At 46.1% G+C, this 24,727-nt stretch overlaps 1 protein-coding gene across 2 annotated transcripts in view; it reads right to left on the bottom strand.

Annotated features, from left to right (window-relative positions):
- The window catches only part of LOC309520967 (tRNA (32-2'-O)-methyltransferase regulator THADA-like), a 58,578-nt gene that overhangs the window by 5,180 nt on the left and 28,671 nt on the right, over positions 1 to 24,727 (bottom strand). For both annotated transcript variants that reach the window (XM_082202991.1, XM_082202992.1), the window contains exons 14-27: positions 24,453 to 24,562; positions 23,510 to 23,670; positions 21,514 to 21,680; positions 20,361 to 20,546; positions 17,914 to 18,062; positions 16,159 to 16,287; positions 14,485 to 14,589; positions 13,133 to 13,333; positions 11,107 to 11,257; positions 9,392 to 9,641; positions 7,994 to 8,233; positions 6,485 to 6,710; positions 3,393 to 3,599; positions 1,624 to 1,865 (exon numbers count right to left, since the gene is read on the bottom strand). In XM_082202991.1, coding sequence (XP_082059117.1) covers positions 1,624 to 1,865; positions 3,393 to 3,599; positions 6,485 to 6,710; positions 7,994 to 8,233; positions 9,392 to 9,641; positions 11,107 to 11,257; positions 13,133 to 13,333; positions 14,485 to 14,589; positions 16,159 to 16,287; positions 17,914 to 18,062; positions 20,361 to 20,546; positions 21,514 to 21,680; positions 23,510 to 23,670; positions 24,453 to 24,562 — 2,524 coding nt within the window. The remainder of the gene's footprint in view (positions 1 to 1,623; positions 1,866 to 3,392; positions 3,600 to 6,484; positions 6,711 to 7,993; positions 8,234 to 9,391; positions 9,642 to 11,106; positions 11,258 to 13,132; positions 13,334 to 14,484; positions 14,590 to 16,158; positions 16,288 to 17,913; positions 18,063 to 20,360; positions 20,547 to 21,513; positions 21,681 to 23,509; positions 23,671 to 24,452; positions 24,563 to 24,727) is intronic.

Here is a 24,727-nt window from a genome sequence, read left to right as displayed (position 1 = left end):
TGTACCTTAGATCTCAAACGCCTTGGCCTCGAACAAATCGGCTCCCGAACGGTTGAAACCCAGAAGTGAGTGTTCCGGTTTGTGAACTTTTTTTGAAAGCCGAACGTCCGACGCGGCTTCCATGGCTTCCGATTGGCTGCAGGAGCTTCCTGCAGCCAATCGGAAGCCACACTTTGGTTTCTGAACATTTTGGAAGTCGGACGGATTCCGTTCGACTTCCAAGGTACGACTGTATGTTAATTGCGGAAAACTGAAAGCAAACCACCCCTCAAGTTCGTTCCATGCCACCCTTGCCTTTGGGCTTTTTTGTGCTGGGAACAGGGAGAACCTTTATATTTTTGTGCCGAGAAACCGTGACACTCCAGGCATTGCTGGACTCAATCTCACATCAGCCTCAGTCAGCATGACAGATGGCTAGGGATGATAAAAGCTGTAGTGTAGCAACATTTTTAAAAAATAAAAAATAAAGAATGGAAGAAAGTCAAAGATTATTTGGTTAAATTTGTTAAGATAACTTAAATAGAATTACTTGAGAGTATCAGATTGGCCTAGGATCTAAATATGTGATGTTGTAGGGTATTATGGACAAAAGTCAAAAAGAAAAGACAGAAAGATGTTAATGGACCAAGTAAAATAGTTTTGGAAAACTGCTACAATGATTTATATGGAAACTCAGCCAGGGGGATTCGAGGAATTCACCCAACAATGATAACAAAAGTGGAATTATTACATTTAGGATAAATGTTTGTTTGTTTGTTTGTTTTCTTTTTATGTTTGTGGATATGTTTGTTATAAATTTGGAAAACTAATTTTAAAAATTTGAAAATAAAATAAAATAAAATATCTTTTCTTTTAAAAAAAACTTTTATGGTCACCAAAACACATATCATACATTTAATATCGACTTCTCTTCCACCCCTTCCATGGTTTGTTTTGGTCACCTTTTTTTGCTGCACATTCTACTCAATCTGTGTGCTTTTCTTTTTCAGTCTTATCTCAGTTAACTATATACTGCTGAATTTATTCTAAACCTGCCAATGTCTTTGTTTACTGTAGTTTTCCAGATATTCTACAAATCTTCCTTAAATACTCTTTCTTCCTGATTCTATCAGTTAATTTAGCCATTCCTGCATTTTCCATCCATTTCACCTGCCATTCCTGCAGTGTAGAATCATCTGGGAGGCCAAGGTTCCCGACCCCAGACACAAAAGATATTAAGAACGAGCCCTGCTAACTCAGGCCAATGGACCATCTAGTCCAGCATCCTGTGGCTGAACAGATGTTTGCAGAAAGCCTGTAAACTGGACATGAGCACAACAGAAGTCTGCCCACCTGCGATCTGCAGGTATTCAGAAGAAGAAGAGAGTTTGGATTTGATATCCCGCTTTATCACTACCCAAAGGAGTCTCAAAGCGGCTAACATTCTCCTTTCCCTTCCTCCCCCACAACAAACACTCTGTGAGGTGAGTGGGGCTGAGAGACTTCAAAGAAGTGTGACTGGCCCAAGGTCACCCAGCAGCTGCATGTGGAGGAGCAGGGAAGCGAACTCGGTTCCCCAGATTACGAGTCCACCGCTCTTAACCACTACACCACACTGGCTCCTCTGGCAATTAATCTACTTACCTTGGAGTCAGGAGCAAAGGAGTAAGACACAGCGCATGTCCCAGAAGCTCTGGGCTGAGATGATCGTTCCCCACCATGGAGAGCAGGTCTCTCTTGGTCTCTGCGAGCACAGCTCCCCGCAGCTCATGAGAAGAAGCTGGGCTCTGAAAGCTCAGCTTGCTACAGAGGTGCACACAAGCTTCTAGGTATAACTTCAGAAGCACGTTGTTGGCTCCTCCTTTCAGCATCTGACCTAGTTTCTCCTAATTCAACAGAAGGGAAAGATATTTCACATTGGGAACGGGTGGCGCTGTGGTCTAAACCACTGAGCCTCTTGGGCTTGCCAATCGGAAGGTCGGTGGTTCAAATCCCCGTGATGGAGTGAGGTCCCGTTGCTCTGTCCCTGCTTCTGCCAACCTTGTTGTGAAAGCACACCAGTGCAAGTATATAAATAGGTACCACTGTGGCAGGAAGGTAAACGGCGTTTCCGTGCGCTCTGGTTTCTGTCACGGTGTCCTGTTGCACCAGAAGCGGTTTAGTCCTGGTGACCACATGACCTGGAAAACTGTCTGTGGACAAACGCCAGCTCCCTCGGCCTGAAAGCGAGATGAGCGCTGCAACCCCATAGTCACATTTGACTGGACTTAACCGTCCAGGGTTCCTTTACCTTTACCTAATAAGGTTTATAACCTAGGACATGATGGGGAGAAACCTGTGCCCTTCCAGATGTTGCTGAACTACAACTCCCATCAGCCCAAAAGACCAGCATGGCCAACATTTTGGGCAATGGGAATTGTAGCATGCAAACTCTGGAGGACCACAGGTTAGCCTCCCAATACAGAGAACCAACCTACATGCCTCTGCAGCCCAAAAATTAAGAAACAAATTTGTTCAATAACAGCTCAGTTGGTCAAGCATGAGACCTGTAAAAAAAAAAAAGTGATCTGTAAATTTAATAAATAGTACTGTTAATAGTACCATTAAGCCTTTAACGGCTCAGGATCGCAATACCTGAAGGACCGCCTCATTCCATATAAACCACCCCATACTCTGCGTTCATCAACTGAATCCCTTCTTCGTGTACATCCTCCACGTGAGGTCCGGAGGGTGGTAACACAAAAACGGGGCCTTTTCTGCAGTGGCTCCCCGTCAGTGGAATGCTCTCCCCAGGGACGTTCGCCTGGCACTTTCACTATATATTTTTCAGCATCAGGCAAAAACTTCAACCAGGCCTTTGGCTGATTAATATCCTACATCCTTTAAATGTGTCTGTGGGAAGGGCGGGGGGTTATTGTTTCACTGTTTGGTTTTACTTATTTACTTGTTTTTATCCTGTATTTTGGGATGCGGGTTGCGCTGTGGGTTAAACCACAGAGCCTAGGAGTTGCTGATCAGAAGGTCGACGGTTCAAATCCCCGCGACGGGGTGAGCTCCCGTTGCTCGATCCCTGCTCCTGCCAACCTAGCAGTTCGAAAGCATGAAGTGCAAGTAGATAAAAAGGTACCGCTCTGGCGGGAAGGTAAACAGTGTTTCTGTGCGCTGCTCTGGTTCGCCAGAAGCAGCTTAGTCATGCTGGTCACATGACCCGGAACCTGTATGCTGGCTCCCTCGGCCAATAAAGCAAGATGAGCGCTGCAACCCCAGAGTTGGCCACAACTGGATCTAATGGTCAGGGGTCCTTTTACCTTTACCTTTATCCTGTATTTTATTCGGTGAACTGCCCTGAGATCTTGTGAGGAAGGGCAGTATATATCGTAAAGCCAATAAATAAAAAATAAGCCAAGGCTCACCAGTAACACTATTTGCAACTCCTTGCTAGAATTCAGACAGTTTTCCTCCTCCTTTTCAGTCACCCAGGTCAGAATGGCTACTTGCACATCGACGTTCCCCCTTTGCAGGAGCAAGCAAACTTCGCCAATTCTCTCAGGAGCTCCTGATCTCGCGGCCTCGTGACAAAGGAAGCAGGCCGCATGCTGGCAGAATGTGGCAGAACCGATCTGGGAGAGAAGCAAGAACAGCAGTGTTTGGGTGTGTTCAGACAGCCCTGTTTGTCGGCCAATTGTTGTCAAAGAAAGATAGAACATTTTTTATGTATGCTACAACAGCAGCAAGAATACTCATAGCAAAGTATTGGAAGACACAAGATCTACCCACTCTGGAAGAATGGCAGATGAAGGTGACAGACTACATGGGACTGGCTGAAATGACTGGCAGAATCCGAGACCAGTGGAAAGAGACGGCGGAAGAAGATTGGAAGAAATTTAAAATCTATCTTAAGAGATATTGTAAAATTAATGAGTGTTAAAATGTTATGATTATAGAAAGTAAGTGGACTACAGCTGTAAAGATTAAGTTAAAAGAAAAGAAAAGAATACAACTGGATAAAATTAAGGGTGAGGATTTGCTGAATTAAATTTGAAATTGGAATGCAGAAAGGGGAGGTATGAGGAGGTCGGTGAAGTAAGTTTTAAGAAAATAAGGTTTTGAAATTATACTTGTTTGTTTTTGTGTTTGTTTGTAGTGAGTATGTTTATATAATTTGTGAAAATTCAATAAATATTATTTTTTTAAAAAAATGTTTGGTGTAGCAGTTAGGTTGCTGGACTAGGACTGCAGGGACCTAGGTTCAAATCTCCACTCAGACACGAAGCTCCCTGCACTGGCCCTAGGTCTACCTCACAGAGTTGTTGCGAAACTGAGAGTGAGAGTGTCACGCACACTGCCCCAAAGCTCCTCGGAGGAACGGTGAAATTATGAAGAAATATTTCTGTAAAAAAATAACAGCAGAAGGCAGGGATAGAGGATGAAAAATGTGTAGGTGTCAGCACTCAAACGAATAGTACAGGAAACAACGGGGCAACCCTAAATTTGTTACGGATTGTTTTGGTCTTATTTGCCACCATCTGCTGCGATGAAGCATCTCTGCAGGGGCCTTCAAAACCGATTTCATCCTTATTCCTCGCATAGGGAATGCCAGTCCAGCATCTACAAGCATGTCCCTGCAAAAGCATGCTTGCAGAGGATCCCATTACCGTATTTTTCGCTCTGTAAGACGCACTTTCCCCCTCCTAAAAGGTAAGAGGAAATGTGTGTACGTCTGATGGAGCGAATGCAGGCGGGAGGCTCTGCTCAGCGCTCCCTTTAAAGAACCGCATAGAGCGTGTGTGCGGCTCTTGGGGGCTTTTCCCTGAGGAGGGAGAAGGGCAGCCCTTTTTGGGGGAAAAGCCCCCAAGAGCCACACACACTCCGCACGCTCTTTAAAGGGAGCGCGGCTCTTGGGGGAGCCTTAGCTGTGCAGACCCTCTCGGGAAAGGGGAGCCTTTAACCTGCTGCCCGGGAGAGGCTGCGCGCAGCTATCCCATAAGCCAAGACAGCCAGCGGGATCGCTGCGCAGCGATCCTGCTGGCTGTCCTGGCTTATGGGATTCAGATTTTTTCCCCCTCTTGTTTTCCTCTTCCAAAAACTAGGTGCGTCTTATGGTCTGGTGCGTCTTATAGAGTGAAAAATACGGTAACTATCCCCCTCTAAAAAACCACACTGTCATGGAACTGACATCGGAGACCAGCAGAGAGAGAAGTCGCCCCGATAGTGCAGGAGAGGGAACCAGCAAGGAGAGAGAGAGGGTTTCCGAGGGGGAAGGGAATCAAGGGGACACCAAGAAGGAAGGAGGGAATGAGAGCACTTTGGAGGGAAGGCTCAGGGACTCTTCCAGTGAGATCAGCGGGGAGAGTGCCGGACCACCACTGGGCACGCCTACTCTGCGCAGAAGGCTTCCGCGCAGAGAGGCTAGGCGGAGACTGGCTGTCAAGGAATTCTTATGTTGGAAAAGTTTAGGAAACACCCACTAACGGATTCTGCCAGCGACTGAAGCAGACGCACAGGAGTGCGCTTCAGTTAGGGAAAGGTTTAAACAAACAAGCAGTTTAGAGAAGTCGGTGACTTACACACAAGCAACTACAATTCCCATTACACACACAATGCACCATTATGCATCCCAGTCTCTTTTTCCTGCACTTTTGGATACGGCCGTGTGTTGTGCCACACACCCCAGGGCAGCCATTTTATGTTAGGTCCCATGGCAGCCATTTTGTGACCAGCGCCCGCAGCCCATCCCCGCGGAACAAAAAACCCCCAAAATGTGCCCACACTGACCCCCAAAAGTTGTCAACCACCATCTAATATCCTTCCAAATTTTATGGAGCGTTTCCAGCTGGACTCCTGGCTTCCACCCGCTGCTATTTGTCAGTTCTGCCGGCCTTGGCAGATGTAAAATATACCTCAGCCTAATAACAAATTCAGACAACTGCTGGAGATGTGGGAGTTAAAATGCAAACTTAGTACATATGATGATTAACTGCCTGATGATAAGATCATTTCGGTGCGAGGTGAAGATATATATAGCAAGAATAATAAAAAGAAATTGTTATTTAGGGGAATTGAATTTTATTCTAAATTATATACTGGAAACGTGGGAGATTACAAGGGGTAAAAAAAAATGGATGTACTGTGCCATATTAGAAGCAAAAAAACTTGTTTTGATGAATTGGAAGAGACGCAAAAAGATTCCATTGAGCACATGGATTGATAATATGGACAGACTAGCTACATACGAACAAATTGCATGTTGACGCGAATTAAGAATGGATAAATATGAAGAAATCTGGAAGGAATATTTAAGCGATAAGGTGGGCAGTGGTGGGAAGTAGGGAGAGGAGAGTTGGGGAAATATTGTTAGAAAGGTGTAGTCATAGGTATATCAGTACTCAAATCTGAATTGTTAAATTGTGTTATTAGTGTTATTGTGGTTTTTGTTGTACGTGTTTTTTGTGGTTGTTGTTTCTATTGAAAAAATGATTAAACATATATTTTTTAAAAAATATACCTGAACCTGAGATGTACCAGGCTTCACTAAGGGCTCGGAGTTGGCCAGTTCGCTGCTCACCACCTCTCGAACTCGCTGCTCAAAATCTCGAGAACAGCTTCCAATCAGGAGGGAAACAGCTTGGAGGTAGGCCGTGCGAACGAGGGGACATGGTTGCGTGGGGGTGAGCAACCAGAGATGGTCTTCCAACTGGCCAGCGATGGAGAACAGCACCTCGGGGGGAAGACTGAAAGGAAGTTAAGACCACCATATTAGTGTTAAGCGCAGTCATTTAATTCACTGAAATTGTAAACGCTTGCATGCGTTGTGATGTGTTTAGGTTGGACTGGCTGGTTACAGAAATCTCAGAGAGTTCCCTAGTAGTTCTTGCGTGACTGGCTAACCTTGATCACAGGGGAGGTATCTAGCGAAGGAGACTCCATTATTTATCTATTTTACTTTGGCAAAGTAATAATCATAAATAAACAAGAATGAAAATGTGCACCCCACCACCGAGACCATTCCATTCTAACTATCCAACCTCCCAGAATTTAAACCCAGCTACAGGCAGAAGTCGTTCGAATGAAACAAAAATGCGCGTTTACACCGTACATTTAAAGCACATGACTACCACCCACCCAAATAATCCTGGGAACTGTAGTTTGTTAAGGGTGCCGGGAATTGTAGCTCTGTGAGCAATAAACCACACTTCCTATGATTCTTTGGGGGAAAACCCTGTCCTTAAAAAGGTCTGGTTATGTACGCAGAATTAGACTGCTATTCCACAGACGCTTACCCAGGAGGAAGCTTCCCTCGAACCCGGCATGACTTACCTCTGAAAGGAGGTAAGTATTTGTTAAGTTAAATTAATTGGAAATGGCTTGCAAGTATTAGATCGGCTTAGGATTTTATATAAGTTAAGTGATGAATTAATATGTTTAATTTTGAATTGGAAAGATAGAATGATGTTAAGTGATTAAGTTAAGTGTACAAGAACTCTGAATTGGAAAACCGTTAAAAGGACATGCATTGAAATTCAACCAAGGGGAAGCGAGGAAGTCACTTAACAAAGTTAATACAGTGGTGCCCCGCAAGACGAATGCCTCGCAAGACCGAAAACTCGCTAGACGAAAGAGTTTTCCGTTTTGGAGGTGCTTCGCAAAACGAATCTCCCATGGGCTTGCTTCGCAAGACGAAAATGTCTTGCGAGTTCCTGCGGGTTTCCCCCCCCTTCCCCCCTTTTTCTAAGCCGCTTATCAGCTGATCTGATAAGCCGCTAAAAGCCGCTAATAGCGCTAATCCGCTAATCCGTCAATGGGCTTGCTTCGCAAGACGAAAAAACTGCTAGACGAAGAGAATCACAGAACGGATTCTTTTCCTCTTGCGAGGCACCACTGTAAGTGTAATTTTAATAAGGTCATGATTTATGTTTGTTTGTCTGTTTATAATTTTGTGAAAACCAATAAAATTTTTGAAAAGAAAAGAGCTGAGTATTAGGGGTGGCACTACCAGAGAGCCACTCTTACTTACCATTTTGCATTCAGGGCCTGAGCCAGGACGGTGTGGATCTGCAGCAGTCTGCCATGCAGGGCGTTGTGGCAAAGCACATCCCCCGGCAGCGGCAAACCCGAGGCCAGTCGGAAGAGGACACCTCCATATTCCGTCGCAGGAACTAACGGGACCAAGGCCTTGGCTGCCATCACCCTCACGGCATGTATGGGGTTTCCGGAAAGCCGGACGAGGGGCTCCAGGAAGCAGGCATTGGTATCACTGCAGAACAAGGAACGGATGAAAGGCAGTGTTTTCAGAATGGGTTTCCCAGTGCCCTTAACAAACTACAGTTCCCAGGATTCTTCAGGGCAAGCCATGTGCTTTAAATGCACAGGACCATACATTTAAAGCACATTTCTTACTACCTCCAACACAAAAGAATACTGGGAAGTACAGGTTGCCCCTTGCAGAGCTACAATTCTCAGCACCCTTAACAAACTACAGGCCCTCAGGCTTTTTGCCCCTGAAGTGTACGTATCTAGCTTTCAGTGTGCGAGTCCCACTATGCCTTTGAACCAAAATGCATCTATCACTCTCAGTATGGCCAAGTACTTTGCTGCAGCAAGCAAAACTCACCAGGTCTAGAGTTTGTGATGTGACCCTTACTTTTCAAGTGTTCATGCCAATCTTATTTCACTCTAGGCTACTCACACCTCCGGATAACGTATTTCTTATTTTGTTTCTTTAACGCAGGTCACCAGTCATAACAATAAATATTCGATCCGATACCACAGAATCACAGAATCGAAGAGTTGGAAGGGACCACAATGGTCATTGAATAAAACCCTCTGCAATGCAGGAATATTATTATTTTTTGCCTAACTTGGGGCTTGACCCACAACCCTGAGCTGAGCTCCATCCATGTGCCTTGGTGTGCAAGCAAAAATACCTGCACAAAACCCGACTGTGACTGTCCAATCACCTTTGGTCAGGGCTGGATTTAGGTTTGATGAGGCCCTAAGCTACTGAAGGTAATGGGGTCCTTTATATGTCCAGCTGTCCTTTGTCAACAACCAATTATTGCTGTTTTTTGTGTGGAATATATGCTATGTGGTAATTTATGGACCTAATAGGTATCTAAAGCCATATAGAAAGGAGCAAACCAGTGATATTTTAGGGAGCAGGCTAGGAGGTGGGGCCCATTACTTACATCATAGGAGCCTACACAACGCAAAACACTGTTGCTGTGTAGGTTTTGTGTTATTTGTTTTTTATCTTATATTTTGGAAATGAACATCCAGTTTTCCCCCCTTTACATTCCCCCCCCCCCAAGAGACTGGGGCCCTAAGCTAAAGCTTGCTTAGCTTATACGTAAATCCAGCACTGCCTTTAGTGCCTCCTTCCCGCAATGGGCAAGATTCTGCCTGAGTTGCCTACCTATTCCACGTATCTGTGCCACCAGGCTGGAGTTTTGCCAGAAAGGTGAGGATGGCGTAGAGGGACGGACAGAGTCGAAACCTCCCTCTCTGGGGCCCTGTGGACTCTTCAGCAGCCACGACTAACTCCTTGAGCAGGATGCTCCTCAGCTGAGGGTAGCGGGTGAAAAGGGCCTCAGGGCTTACTCCGTCCTGATCGCAGCCATCGTCCCAGCTCCGCGTCCGACCGAGCAGACGGACAGTCAGGGCACCTGGGGGGAAAATAACAGCAGGATGAAAAGAACACAGAGCCATGTTATATCCAGTGATGGCACCAGGAACCTTGTCTTTTATCTGTACCTAAATAGATATATGGGACGCGGGTGGCGCTGTGGGTTAAACCACAGAGCCTAGGACTTGCTGATCAGAAGGTCAGCGGTTTGAATCCCTGCGACGGGGTGAGCTCCTGTTGCTTGGTCCCTGCTCCTGCCAACCTAGCAGTCAGTCTGAAAGCACGTCAAAGTGCAAGTAGATAAATAGGTACTGCTCTGGCAGGAAGGTAAACGGCGTTTCCATGCGCTGCTCTGGTTCGCCAGAAGCGGCTTAGTCATGCTGGCCACATGACCCAGAAACTGTATGCCGGCTCCCTCGGCCAATAAAGCGAGATGAGTGCCGCAACCCCAGAGTCGGCCACGACTGGACCTAATAGTCAGGGGTCCCTTTACCTTTTTAAATAGATATATCTCCAGGGATAGTAAACCGGGGGGATTTGAGTTTAGGCAGAGCCAGAAGAGTTCTTTACCAAGTCCATACTTCTACTGAAGGGAGACTTGCCTCCAGTCTCAATGATGCATTTGGGATGCATGGCGGTACAGAAAAAAATCTGCCTTAGAAACTTTCATTGAACAGATTCCAAAGCGCTAAGTTGGTTACCAGTCCAAATCTGAGCCTTGTATAGTAGCTGTGCTAGGGGTTTAGCTTGGAAGACTTCTAGGGCTGATGGTATATGTTTGCCACCCTTTGTATGGAAAAAGCAAGTCAATGTCTTGGCACTTTGGGATGCTTTTTCTTTTGCACATTTTTGGTGTGCTCCCCATGACCCCGTGGACTGGAAGATAAGGCCCAAATATTTGAAAACTTCAACCTGTTCCATTGCCTGATTGTCCATACGCCAACTGTGGGGCCTACATTTTCTTGAGAAAACCATAACTTTGGTTTTCTGATAGTTTACGACCAGGTGTGTTCTCTCTGGCAATACACTGAGAATTCTCTTATCAATCTTTTCTGGCCTATTTTTGTTTGGAATAAGAAGACTGCATCATCAGCATATAATAGTACAGAGATTGGTTTTGAGGCCAGTTTAGGGGCATGGAACTCAGGAGATGTTAGGCACTGGACCATGTCGTTTAAGTATAGGTTAAAAAGTGCTGGAGCTAAAATTCATCTTTGCTTGACTCCCTTTGTGGCTGGTACAGATCCTGTAAGTTGGCCATTTGTAGAGCAACGCACTTTCAGCACAGTGTCTTTATAAAGGCAGTTAATCAGATATAATAATCTTTTGTCAATGCTTGAGGTTGATTCAGGACTTTAAACTGTGCTCTTATATCAAATTTCCTTTTCTGTGTATTCTGTAATGTTTTACTCTTGCTATGGCCATTGGCTAATGCGAGGCCGACAGCGCAGCCACTACAGCACAGAGGCTCTCACCCCTGGGGTAATGGGAAGGGAACTGCCTACCAAAGAGCTGGATGGCTGCATTTCTCATGGCCCAGCTGGGCGAGCGGAGCGCCTCGAGAAATAACACCACCATGGGCGTAACGTACTGGTTCAGGGCTGTGCCAAGACCGGAGCCACGGACCAGGGTCTGGAGCACGTGGAGGGCCGAAACCTACGCAGGAAAAAGGAAGAGAGATTGTTTTGCAGCTTAACATTCAGGGAACCTGCAGTGGTGCTATGTTAGGAGTGCTGCTCTGTTCCACCACACCAGCAGCTACTAACATCTTTCCTAAGTGAATCGGGCCCAGGACCCCTTCTGGGGCTACAAAAGAAACACAACATTTTAAAAATTATTTTTCTGGGTGGGGGGGCGTTCTGCTCCCTCACCTTAAAAACAAAACCAGTGCAAGTTTTATTATGCGCTCAGCATCTATGCGTATAATCTCCTGCGCTTCATTTTGTTTTTTAATGTTCCAAGACCAAAAGCAATGTCAATTAGGGTATAAATATATATACAGAAGGGACACGGGTGGTGCTGTGGGTTAAACCACAGAGCCTAGGGCTTGCCGATCAGAAGGTCGGCGGTTCGAATCCCCGTGACGGGGTGAGCTCCCGTTGTTTGGTCCCAGCTCCTGCCAACCTAGCAGTTCGGAAGCACGTCAAAGGGCAAGTAGATAAATAGGTACTGCTCTGGCAGGAAGGTAAACGGCGTTTCCGTGCGCTGCTCTGGTTCGCCAGAAGCGGCTTAGTCCTGCTGGCCACATGACCCGGAAGCTGTACGCCGGCTCCCTTGGTCAGTAAAGCGAGATGAGCGCCGCAACCCCAGAGTCGGTCACAACTGGACCTAATGGTCAGGGGTCCCTTTACTTTTTATATATACAGACACAAATTACTTTCCTCCCATCCGTGAACAGCACCTCAGGACTCAGGATATTTAAAACACAATATATTTTACAAATCTTCTGCTCAACATAGTACAGTGGTACCTCGGTTGTCAAATGCTTCAGAAGCCCAAGGTTTCAGTTTTCGAACGCCAGAAATCGGAAGTGAATGCTTCTGTTTTTGAACACGCCTTGGAAGTTCAAGCAGCTTCTGAGGTGCGTTTCTCCATTTTATCAATGGATTTTGCCGACTGCCCCACTGCGCCTTGGTGGTCAAACGTTTTGGAAGTCGAACGGTCTTGCGGAACGGATTACATTCAACAACCGAGGTACCACTGTTTTCAATCTACTAATTTTTCTTTTATGGTGTTCTTTGTGACCTATAAATCAAAACGAATTACTCCACTACTCGGATCCGCATTTCAATTTTTCTTACTTCATCTGTTTTTTTAAAAAAGATATTTATTAAAGGTTTTAAACAATAAAATCACCAAACAAATAAAATACCACCACCAAGATATAACAAACAAAGAAAAACAGAAAAAAAGCAAAAAGATAAACATAGAATAGAAGAAATACAACAAAAACAACTGTCTGTAAATCATACTTCCATAACCTTTTGGACTTCCTCACATCTCCCTTTCCTGCGTTCCCAATCATAAAATTATAAGCAGCAATTTATTACCATATTTCAATTCTTATTTTGTAATTTTCAAATATTATGTCTCCGACTTTAAATATTTTTATCAAATACTTAACTACTTAATTTAAACATAATATTGCACCCAATTTCATCTTTTTCTTAAACATCACTTATTCTCATATATCTTTCAACTAAATTGCTGGTGCCATGTTGCTTTTTATCCTGCATCTTCTTAGCATTCATACAGTTTATAATGTTTTTGAAGATAGTCCTTAAACTTTTTCCAGTCCTCTTCCACTGTCTCTTCTCCCAGGTCTCGAATTCTGCCAGTCATTTCTGCCAAATTTTTCTTACTTCATCTAACCCCTCTTTGACTGATGCTGTAAAAAGGCCAAACCATTTTCTGTTTACTTGGAACTGACCCTTCCAGGTTCCTGGCTAGTGATGAAATCAATGAACAGATTCTTCCCTGCCAAAAACCTGCCCGCCATTCTTTGACCTTCCATTACTTGTTCTCTTTTACCTGAGGCAAGTCCACCGTCTGGTCCCAATCTCCGGGGAGAGGCTCGCCGGCTAAAGCCAGCACCCTCTGAACGCAGTTCGCCAGGAGAGGACGCGTCTTGCAGGGGTCTTCCCCAACCACGATGCAGAGGAAGAGCATGGGGAAGCCGGCTGCCCTGCGGGTGATGGAGCAGTTCCTGGGGCTGCTTAGCAAAGCCAAACCCTGGAAAGAAAAAGAAGCCCCCCAAACCCAGTTGACAAGTGGTTAAATGACCCAAAAACAGGCCGCGATGTGCCTGATGTTGTCAGGGAAGCCCAGAAGACCTGAGCACCACAGCACTGTCCTCTCCTGCGATTCCCAGCAAACTGGTACTCAACAGCACTGCTGCCTCTGAACGTGGAGGTAGTTCAGGGATAGAATCACAGAATTGTAGAGTTGGAAGGGACCCCAAGGGTCATCTAGTCCAACCCCCTGCAATGCAGGTCATATCAGGCTAAGCATCCATGACAGACGGCCATCCAACCTCTACTTAGAAGCCTCCAAGGAAGGAGAGTCCACCACCTCCTGAGGGAGACCATTCCACTGTTGGAACTACTCTTATCGTAATTCTGTGTCCAGGGCAGCTATTTACCAGCTCCACCTGGTATGCAGGCTGAGACCCTACCTGCAAGCAGAATGTCTTGCCAGAGTGGTGCATGCTCTAGTTATCTCCCGCTTGGACTACTGCAATGCGCTCTACGTGGTGCTACCTTTGAAGGTGACTCGGAAACTGCAATTAATCCAGAATGCAGCAGCTAGACTGGTGACTGGGAGAGGCTGCCGAGACCATATAACACCGGTCCTGAAAGATCTTCATTGGCTCCCAGTACGTTTCCGAGCACAATTCAAAGTGTTGGTGCTGATCTTTCAAGCCCTAAACGGCCTTGGCCCACTATTCCTGAAGGAGCGTCTCCACCCTATCGTTCAGGCCGGACACTGAGGTCCAGCTCCGATGGCCTTCTGGCAGTTCCCTAGAAGTGAAGTTAGAGGGAACCTGGCAGAGGACCTTCTCAGTGGTGGCTCCCTCCCTGTGGAATGCCCTCCCATCAGATGTTAAGGAAATAAGCAACTATCTGACTTTTAGAAGATATCTGAAGGCAGCCCTGTTTAGGGAAATGTTTAATGTTTGATGTTTTCTTGTGTTTTTAATATTCTGTTGGGAGCCGCCCAGAGTGGCTGGGCGGGGTATAAGTAATAAATTATTATTACTATTATGATGGAGCTACTGCCAGTCAGTGCTTACAATACTGCACAAGGTGGACCAGTGGTCTGACTCAGTATAAAGCAGCTTCCTATGTTTTTAACCTAGATGGGATGTTTAACCGCCAAGGTACCTGCTCCAGAGCTTTCCTTGGTATATCTTGGAGCTCTGGGTCCGGGTGGCTTAGCAAAGTGGCGCAGAATTTTGTGAATCCCAGGCTGCAGCCTTCCACTGCTCCCTAGAGAATACAAAACGAACGAGTCAGCTACCTTACTGGTCAGTAGAAGGCTGCCAACGGACAACCTTAAAAATCCAGGCAATACCGAGACACGTGGAAAGTGAGAGGATAAAAAGATGGGAAGGAGAGGGGACAAAAGAAGGCCACATCTACATCATATATTAAAGCAATATGATACCACTTTAAACAGTCACGGCTTCCTCCAAGGAATCCTGGGAGCTGTAGTTTGTTAAGGGTGCTGAGAGTTGTTAAGAGGGTCCTATTCCCCTATCAGAACTATACTGCCCAGAGTGGTTTAACAATCCATGCTTCATCACAGGGAACTCTGGGAATTGCGACTCTTGTTAGGGATCTCCTAACAACTCTCAGCACCCTTAACAAACTACAACTCCCAGGAACATCAGGGTGATGTACAGCAATGAGTATGCTACAACTGAATTATTATTATTTTTTGGTGCAAGGATCTAACAGGCCTCCTGAAATGCCAGCTGCCTCCAGCAGAAGCCAGAGCTGACATGAACAGCCGTTGTTAGCGACCACCATTTTGCTTTCCCCCCAATGGGGCACAAACCAGCCTTGTTAATTAAGGGTCACAGTACACATCATACATTTAACGTAACTGGCTTCCTCCAAAGACTCATGGGAAATGTGTCGCTTGCCCATCACAGAGCTATGCCCCCCCCGAACCCTTAACAAAGTTCCCAGAATTCTTTGGGGGAAGCCATTTGTATTCATACCAGCTAACTATCTGTCAGGTCTTCAGGTACCCAAATACAGACGGTCTTTTACCCTCGCCAGATTCAACGTTCTTCCTTCTGCCTTACTTCAGGGCAGATTTGAGGGTAAACCATACACAGCACGGGTCTGCCCTTGTGGCTCGCTGGAAGTTGAAACTGCTTCACATGTACTACTACGTTGTCGTCTTTATGAGGATATACGTTTGACTTTTATTACACCTGTTTTGCAAAAGTCCAGGAAAGAATCGGAACACCATAGTTTAAAACTACTGCTAGAGGACAAGAATCCCAAGACTACATTAAATTAATTGCGTCTGCAATTAATCGCAGGAAGCAAGTGGTATCCCATAATGACCAAACCCCTAAATGTTAATTACAGGGGGGCACGCTAATAATTAATTTTAATTTTTTATATTTAAATCCTTGTTATATTCAAATTGTCCTCTGTATTTCTGATATATTTTTTTCATGATCTGTGATATTGTGTGTGTTGATGCTGGTCTGTGACCATATTAATAAATTCATTCATTCATTTGTATTCATAAAGGATGTGACCAGGGAGTATGTTGAGGGGCACAATGGCAGACAGCACAAAAAGCATGGCAGCCCCTATTTTTGGCTGTATCCACCTCTCCACACACCCCACCCCCAACCCCCGAATTATACCGAATTGAGGCATTCTGGGGTGAAACAAAATGGCAGCTACCAGCAACTGGTGCTGTGTGCTCTGCTGCTGCTATAAGACACTTGTAAAAGTACAAAACACGAATCTAAGCAAGGCGTTGAAGAGCCCGTTTAGACTTCAGCTGTACCAGCAGGAAGACAGCCTTACCCAATGGCGGCACGTCAGCAAGATTTCCTGAAACGCCTCAGCAGCCATCTTTACAACCTGGAGCGGCAGGAGACAGCCTGCCAGGGGCAGGATCTTCTCTGCTAGGCCTCCCAAAAGCAGCCCGATTTCCTTGGTAGTTAAAAAGAATAGAATTTGTGAGATTGGGAGGGGAGAAGTCTGACGAATAAGGTAGCCCTCTCTTCTCTTGTGTTGGGGATGCGTCCAGTGCATCTAATTCCCCAGAGAGTGCCATGATACCTTCGCAATTTGGGTGGCAGTGTTAAGCTTTATGGTCCTATACAGCGGTACCTCAGGTTAAGTACTTAATTCGTTCCGGAGGTCCGTACTTAACCTGAAACTGTTCTTAACCTGAAGAACCATTTTAGCTAATGGGGCCTCCTGCTGCTGCCGCGCCGCCAGAGCACGATTTCTGTTCTCATCCTGAAGCAAAGTTTTTAACCTGAAGCACTATTTCTGGGTTAGTGGAGTTTGTAACCTGAAGCGTATGTAACCTGAGGTACCACTGTATGGTCCTTTTCAGCTGGTCCTCTGCTTCGTCCTACTTTTTTCAGCCCTGTGATCAACCTCCCTAATACTCCTCCTCCTCCTCATTTTCAATTTGTATATCATCTTTCTATCTTACAATACTCAAGGCAGTTCACAAGCTGAAGAAACAAAAAAAGTACATCTTATAACAATCTAATGCAATACAAAAATGTGATAATAAAACGTAACTTTAAAATAGGTAACATATCAATAAAGTAACATTCAACAATCATTAGAATAGTATTAAATAATAATAATAACATATAAAAGTTAAACAGAAATCCACTCAGCAGTTACAATAAATAATTTCTAAACTACAGTCATACCTCATGTTATGTTTGCTTCATGTTACATTCTTTCAAGTTACGTCCCGTAGTGACCCGGAAGTACTGGAAAGGGTTACTTCCGGGTTTTGCCGCTCACGCATGCACAGAAGTGCAAAATGACGTCACGCGCATGTGCAGAAGTGGCGAATCACAACCCATGCGTGCGCAAAAGTGGCAAATCACAACCCGCGCGTGCGCAGACGTGCTGCTGCGGGTTGTGCTCTTTTCATGTTGCGAACGGGCCTCCGGAACGGATACCGTTCACAACCCGAGGTACCACTGTATAATCAATAAAACAACGGCAAGCCACAGTACATAAAATAAGACACTACAAATTGAGAAGCAGAAACCCGAGGGTGGGGCAAGGCAGGTGAAAAGAGGGCTTGCCTGATGGAGTCTCTCCCCTCACCTGTCTCCCACCCCCTGTAGGAAACACCCCCTCCTCATTTAAAGTGCTGTGAAGTTCCTTCAAAGCCTAGTTTCCATTAGCTTCACTATGCTACAGTTTCTCTCCTCTCTGTCCTATTCCTTAAGCCTTATTCGCCTCCCCCTTTCTTTAGATTTCTTTTCTGAGTCAGTTTGTTACTCTCTATGGTGCTATCGGCTCTCCTGCCTCTTGGCTCCTTGTTGCTTATCTTCACAACGTACTGGGTCGTTCCTCTCTGTGGTTCCGACCCCAGCCAAACTGACCATGTCCCTTTCCCTCACAGAAACCGGCCTGAAAAATGGTTTAGTTCCCTGAGAAACAGAACATTTCCAGCTGTCGAGCCAGCTCGGTTAATTGATGTTGGAGGTGCCCACCATCAGCTACGAATTTAACCCAACTCCCCCCCCCCAGCCCCTGCCATGTTTAAAAACCTGAAACACTCTCAAAACTGCTCACTTTCACAGAGACCCAGCAACAGGTCAGGATCAGACTGTGCTCCTCCGAGAGTAGAACTGAATCGTCCTCATTAGGCAGCCCAGGATCCTGCCCCACACGGATAAGGAAACTGATCGCCTTCCCCATGTCGGCAAATGAAGGAGCTGCAGCTGCGATAAAACCAAGAAGGGGTTAGGAAGTTGTGCTAAGAATATGGAGAAACAGCAGCCAAGTTATACATTTAAAACACAGTAGAAACCCGATTTATTTATTTATTTATATTATGACAAAGTAATAATCATAAATAAGTAAGAATAAAAATGTGCACCCCACCCCCAAGACCATTCCATTGTAACTACCCAACCTCCCAAAATGTCAACACCTCTTGTGATGGTCTGACCCCCTTTCTGTTTTAACAGTACAAATTCCACAAACACCTTCCATATCTCCTCAGAATCATTTCTCCTGCATATTAACCGCTATATCCCACTCCTCTTTATACCATTCTTCCATTTTATATTCTACTTGCCCCTTCCACTTTCTGGATATAATAATAATAATAATTTGTGCAGCTGTCAATAAATTTGTGAGCAAGTCCTCCTTTTAAAAATTTAATGCCTCCATTGGTGCAGGAGAGCTGAACCGGATAAGGACCATGGCTCTGGGTGTGTGTGTGAAGGGGGTTTAACTGAGCTGCTTATCTCATCAAATCAACTCCCCTGGCAACACTCTTACTAGCCATGGTTATGACACCATGTGGTAACGCCTTTTAAATTGATCCATCCATTATCTTTATATCTCGCCTCTCCCTAAAGAGTTCCAAATGGAACACACAGTTCTTCTTCTTCCATTTCATCTTCACTACAACCGTGCAAGGTAGGGGCTAGGTTGGGAGAGAGAGCACAACCAATGAGCTTCATGCATGATTGGGATATGTACCAACTAACTCCTACTCATAGGAGAACCGATGCAATTACAGTGGTGCCCCGCAAGACGAATGCCTCGCAAGACGGAAAACTCGCTAGATGAAAGAGTTTTCCGTTTTGGAGGTGCTTCGCAAAACGAATCTCCTATGGGCTTGCTTCGCAAGACGACAATGTCTTGTGAGTTCCTGTGGGTTTTTTTCCTCCCCCCCCTCCCAGGTCCTAGTCTAGATTCAGGTAGGTAGAGACCAGACGTAACATGGACACTGGTACCAGAGCCTGCAATAAACCCACATGCCAACTTTGCTGCCACATACACCCAGACAACACTATCACTGGACCCAACAACATCAAACATACCACCTCAGGCCTATTTAATTGCTCATCTTCTAACATTGTGTATGCCATCAAATGCCAACAGTGCCCTTCAGCTCTCTATATTGGACAAACAGGCCAAACCCTATGCCAACGGATAAATGGACATAAATCTGACATCAGGAATCACAAGACAGAGAAGCCAGTAGGAGAACACTTCAATCTTCCAGGACATTCAGTACAGGATCTCAAAGCAGCTGTCTTATTACAAAAAGACTTTCAGAAAAGGGACTTGAAAGAGAAGTTGCTGAATAACAACTTATTACTAAACTGAAAACTATAGAGAGACCTGGTCTGAATAGAGATATTGGATTCTTGTCTCATTACATATGCTAAAGCTTTTTGGTCATCTGCATACTATCCCTTACTTTTTCCTGTAGGACTGATTGCAGTCGTTAACAGTCGTCAACAGGTTTACCATACCCGTTCAGTCAATCACCCATCTCCTACTACCCTTTTGAGGAAAACCCCCACCCCACCCTCTCACTATATATAAGGGTCTGGTGACTTCTGTTTAGTGTATCTGAAGAAGTGTGCATGCACACAAAACTTAGTTGGTCTCTAAGGTGCTACCGGACAATTTATAATTTTTTTATTTAGGTCCTAGTCTGACACTCTAACCCAGGGGTCGGCCCACGAAGACCGTTTTACCAGCCCATGACCCGCTCCTGAACTGAGCCGCCCACTCGGCGAGTCCCTGGCATGCTGCGCTAAACTGGCGCAGCACAGCGCGGGGACTTGCCGAACGGTGCTGTAAATTGCGTCTGCGCATGCGCAGATACTGGAAATCGCTTTCGCGCATGTCCAGACACTGAAAATCACTTCTGCGCAGGTGCGATTTTCGGCGTCTGGGCATGCTCATAAGCGATTTCCAGTGCTACGGACATGCGCAGACACGATTTCCAGCGTTGCACTGTGCCAGTCTGGCCCACGGACGATCTCCGTGGGAGTGATCTGGCCCATAGCCGGTAAACCTTGCCAACCCCTGCTCTAACCACTACACCACACTGGCACCAAGGAAGGAAGGGAAGGGAACAGGTGATTAAAAATGGGGTCGGCCATCCAGATGGAGGGAGAGCATAAAGATCTCTGCACACTGTTTTGAAGACCTGCGTAGAAAGGCTTACAGTCAAATGGGCTGGCGGTTGTTTCGCATCTTTCTGGTCTCACCTTGCTGGTCTAAGCTCGAGGGCCGCTTGCTCTGCAACACTCCCAAAAGCAAATTGCTGACATCTCTCACGGTGTTCACCAAACTGCTAAGGAAAAGCCGCCAGCTCTCCGCCTGCTCTGGCTTCAACATTGAGGTTGCCACCTCTGGGACCTCCAGCAGACATTGCCTCAAAGCAGAAATCACCCCTGCTGGGACAAATCATGCTGGTTAAGGCAACATCCGCACACACATTTAAAGCAGTATGATACCACTTTCAACAGTCATGACTTCTTCTCCCCAGAGAATCCTGGGAAGAGTGGCTTAACAGATCTGCCTCCTTCCCTAGGGGACTCTGGGAAATGTAGTTCTGTGAGGGGAGGAGGGGTCTCCAAAGAACTCTCAGCACTCTGAACAAGCCACACTTCCCAGGATCCTTTGCAAGAAGCCATGACTGGTGAACGTGGTACAACACTGCTTTGAATGTCTAGTACAAATGGGGTCTAAGAGCCCCCCCCCACAACTGTCAGTTAATATTCCATGCCCCCCATGAGTTCCAGGAGGGGGTCTGTTCTCCATAGGGGTATTTCCCCTTAAATTTTAAATTTTGTATGCAAAAGTTTTCCCACAGTATTTTCACAACAGCCCTGTGAGCTAGGAGTAGCCTATGAGAGAACACTAGCCCAAGGTTATTCAGTGATCTTTGTGGCCCGGTGAGGAAATTGTTATTACTGGTAGTAACATTAACACATTAAAAACAATGAAAATAATGGGTTTTTTTAATTTTTAAAAGCAAGCCAAATATTAGGACAACTTCTCATTCCAACATTGCCAGAAACAATGGGTTGCATCCAGCAATAGCCTTACTCAAAGCAGACTCATTGAATGAACGTGGATAACTTAGGTCCATTTTTTACTCTGAGTAAAATTTACATGGCTGCAACTGAGTATGTTTCAGCCACCCAATGCCTGGGTGAAAAGGAATGCTTTAAGAAATCCCTTCTAAAGGATAATAACGAGAGGGATCAAGCGCAGTTCGCAGGTGAGATCATTCCATAAACAGGGAACCACCACAGAGAAGGCCCTGTTGCAACCCCTCCCTCCCTCCCTCTCTCACTCAGTTCCCAAGCAATCCTGCCCTGCTTCAAGCAAACCCCCAACCCCTAAGGCGCTGACCATGTATCGGTGAGGTGTGTGCTGCCAGTAACATGTCGTGGGCAGCCCTGGTGATATGTGTACGCAGATCGCCAAGGAGATGCTTGAGGAAGGCCCGGTAGAGACATGTCTCAGGCGGATCTTCCTTTGCCCGCGGCAACATTCGTTTCAACGCAAGACTGTCTGTTCTGGTGGAGGAAAAACAGCGAAGATAGTTAGAAGAGGAAAAGGAGCAGCTGTTCCTTCAAAAACTAAAATACAGTGGTACCTCAGGTTACATACGCTTCAGGTTACAGACTCTGCTAACCCAGAAATAGTGCTTCAGGTTAAGAACTTTGCTTCAGGATAAGAACAGAAATGGTGCTCCGGCGGCGCGGCGGCAGCAGGAGGCCCCATTAGCTAAAGTGGTGCTTCAGGTTAAGAACAGTTTCAGGTTAAGTACGGACCTCCGGAACGAATTAAGTACTTAACCTGAGGTACCACTGTACAGTTGTACCTTGGTTTTCAACCGCCTTGGGAGCCGAACATTTTGGCTCCTGAACGATCGAAAACCGGAAGTGATTGTTCCGATTATCGAATGTTCTTTTGGAAGCCGAACGACCGGCAGGGCTTCCGCAGCTTCTGATTGGCTGCAGGATATTACTACAGCCAATCGGAAGCTGCGCCTTGGTTCCCTAATGTTTCGGAAGTCGAACGGATTTCCAGAACGGATTTCGTTTGACTTCCAAGGTATGTCTGTATTCTGGACAAGGAGAGGCTGAGTAACAAACAAAAGCATAACTCCAAACCGGGATGGGGCAGCCATAGACTGGGAAACAAACTTCCAGGCCTCTCTAGCATTCACTAGGGCTGGGCAGTATCTGGTTTTGAACGCTGCATGCTAAACATTGTGATATACAGTGGTGCCTCGCAAGACGAAAAGAATCCGTTCTGCAAGTCTCTTCGTCTTGCGGTTTTTTCGTCTTGCGAAGCAAGCCCATTAGCGGCTTAGCGGATAGGCGCTATTAGTGCCTTAGCGGGCTTAGCGGATCAGCTGATAAGCGGTTTAGCGGATCAGCTGATAAGCGGCTTAGCGGATCAACTGTTAAGCAGCTTAGCGGATCAGCTGATAAGCGGCTTAGCGGATCAGCTGTTAAGCGGCTTAGCGGCTTGGGAAAAAGGGGGGGGACCCCAGGAACTCGCAATACATTTTCGTCTTGCAAAGCAAGCCCATAGGAAATTCGTTTTGCGAAGCACCTCCAAAACGGAAAACCCTTTCGTCTAGCGGGTTTTCCGTCTTGCAAGGGATTCGTCTTGCGGGGCACCACTGTACCAATATATCACAATGTCTGAAATAGGGATGGAGCTATGGGGCGATGCACTGGCTGTCTCAATGGTTTTTCCTGCGTTGTGATTTTTGCCAGCGCCTGCTCTTGTGATTCGTTGCCCCCCTGCATAAGGCAGGGGAGAGCAGAGTCGGCAGAGTTAACAGAAGAGAAGAAGAGAGTTTGGATTTGATATCCCGCTTTATCACTACCCGAAGGAGTCTCAAAGCTGCTAACATTCTCCTTTCCCTTCCTCCCCCACAACAAACACTCTGTGAGGTGAGTGGGGCTGAGAGACTTCAGAGACGTGTGAGTGGCCCAAGGTCACCCAGCAGCTGCATGTGGAGGAGCGGAGACGCGAACCCGGTTCCCCAGATTACGAGACTACCGCTCTTAACCACTACACCACACTGGCTCTCGGGAATCAGCTAGCTCCATGGTTTCCCCCACATTGTGATTTTTGCATAGCGTGCGCACACACTAACATATCATGATTCAAGATATATTGCCAGGTCAAAAATTACGAAACCATTATCACGATATGGATTTCAGTTTGGGACGATATTATTGATACATCGCCCAACCCTAGTCCAACACACCCTCGTGAGCCAAACTCCTTCATAGCCCTCCCAAACTTCCAACCCCAAACAGGGTTAAATTCTGTAAAAGGCTCAAATAGTCGTAAAAAAAGGTTCAGAGAACAAATATTCTACTTCTGGAGGATGGTTTTCATCAGCACTGCTCCTGCTTCTGCCTCTGGGACTCTGGGGCTGCACATGGCTTCCTGTGCCCGTTCGAAGAGAGCCACAGCAATGGATTCTGGGAAAGCAGGTGGGAAGTAGCGGACGAGCAGCTCAGATGCCAGATCACGGATCTGCCATGGAAGAGGGGAGAGAGAGTCAAACAAGGACAATGGGCAATGTTCAGAACAGAAGAAGAAGAAGAGTTTGGATTTGATATCCCGCTTTATCAGTACCCTAAGGAGTCTCAAAGCGGCTAACATTCTCCTTTCCCTTCCTCCCGCACAACAAACACTCTGTGAGGTGAGTGGGGCTGAGAGACTTCAAAGAAGTGTGACTAGTCCAAGGTCACCTAGCAGCTGCATATGGAGGAGCGGGGAATCGAACCTAGTTCACCAGATTACGAGACTACTGCTCTTAACCACTACACCACACTGGCTTGGCCTATGCACAAAGAAAGATGCTAGGTCCAAAATTCCTACTGTGCCGAAGGAAAATCACCAGACTCTGAAGCTGAGGGTACATCTTTTTTTTTTTAGGATGGGGTGCACATCTGGATTTTTGAGCAAGTGTCACAGACCACCCCCTCTGGCCATTAATCAGTAAAGTCAGATCCAATAGAACTAATCTGAGCCTTGAAAAGCACATAGAGTTGGAAGAGGAAGCAGGACAGAGCGTCACTTTCCCAACTTCCTCCTTCAGCTCTATGTGTTTTTCGTGGGAGAGACGGTACCACTCTCACTGCCTCATGATTAAGGGTCAAGTGAGCGGGTATGGGTGTTCGGGGCAAGACCTTGGTGGTGCCAGTGTGCCTCCAAGTGCTACTCTGGTGACTCCCCCCACCCCCACTTGTAAATTCTTGCCATTCACAGACAAACATGCCCAGGAGTCAGGGGAGGATGGGTGGACGACGCACCTCGTTCGTACTGTCCTGCAAGCAGCTCAGCAGTGCCAATGTATTGCTTCTCGAGAAAAAGTCCCAGCAGCCTTTGCTTCTTGCCCAGCTCAGTAGCGCAGCCATATTGCCTGCACAGTACAGGGGGTGGGGGTAGAAAGCAAGGAGAAACCTCAAGGACTATAACAGGAACAAAGTATTTCCCCCAAATGCATGCTCTAAAGAACTGGTGGAAGACTAGACTGTTTGGGGTTGCTTTCTTGGGGTTCAAAAGCATTACTGCCTCTGGTAGTGGT

Source organism: Podarcis vaucheri, assembly GCF_965113315.1.
Source record: "Podarcis vaucheri genome assembly, chromosome: 16".
Classification (NCBI taxonomy): domain Eukaryota; kingdom Metazoa; phylum Chordata; class Lepidosauria; order Squamata; family Lacertidae; genus Podarcis; species Podarcis vaucheri.
Note: the sequence above shows the minus strand (reverse complement) of the source record. Positions and strands in the feature narration are given on the sequence as shown.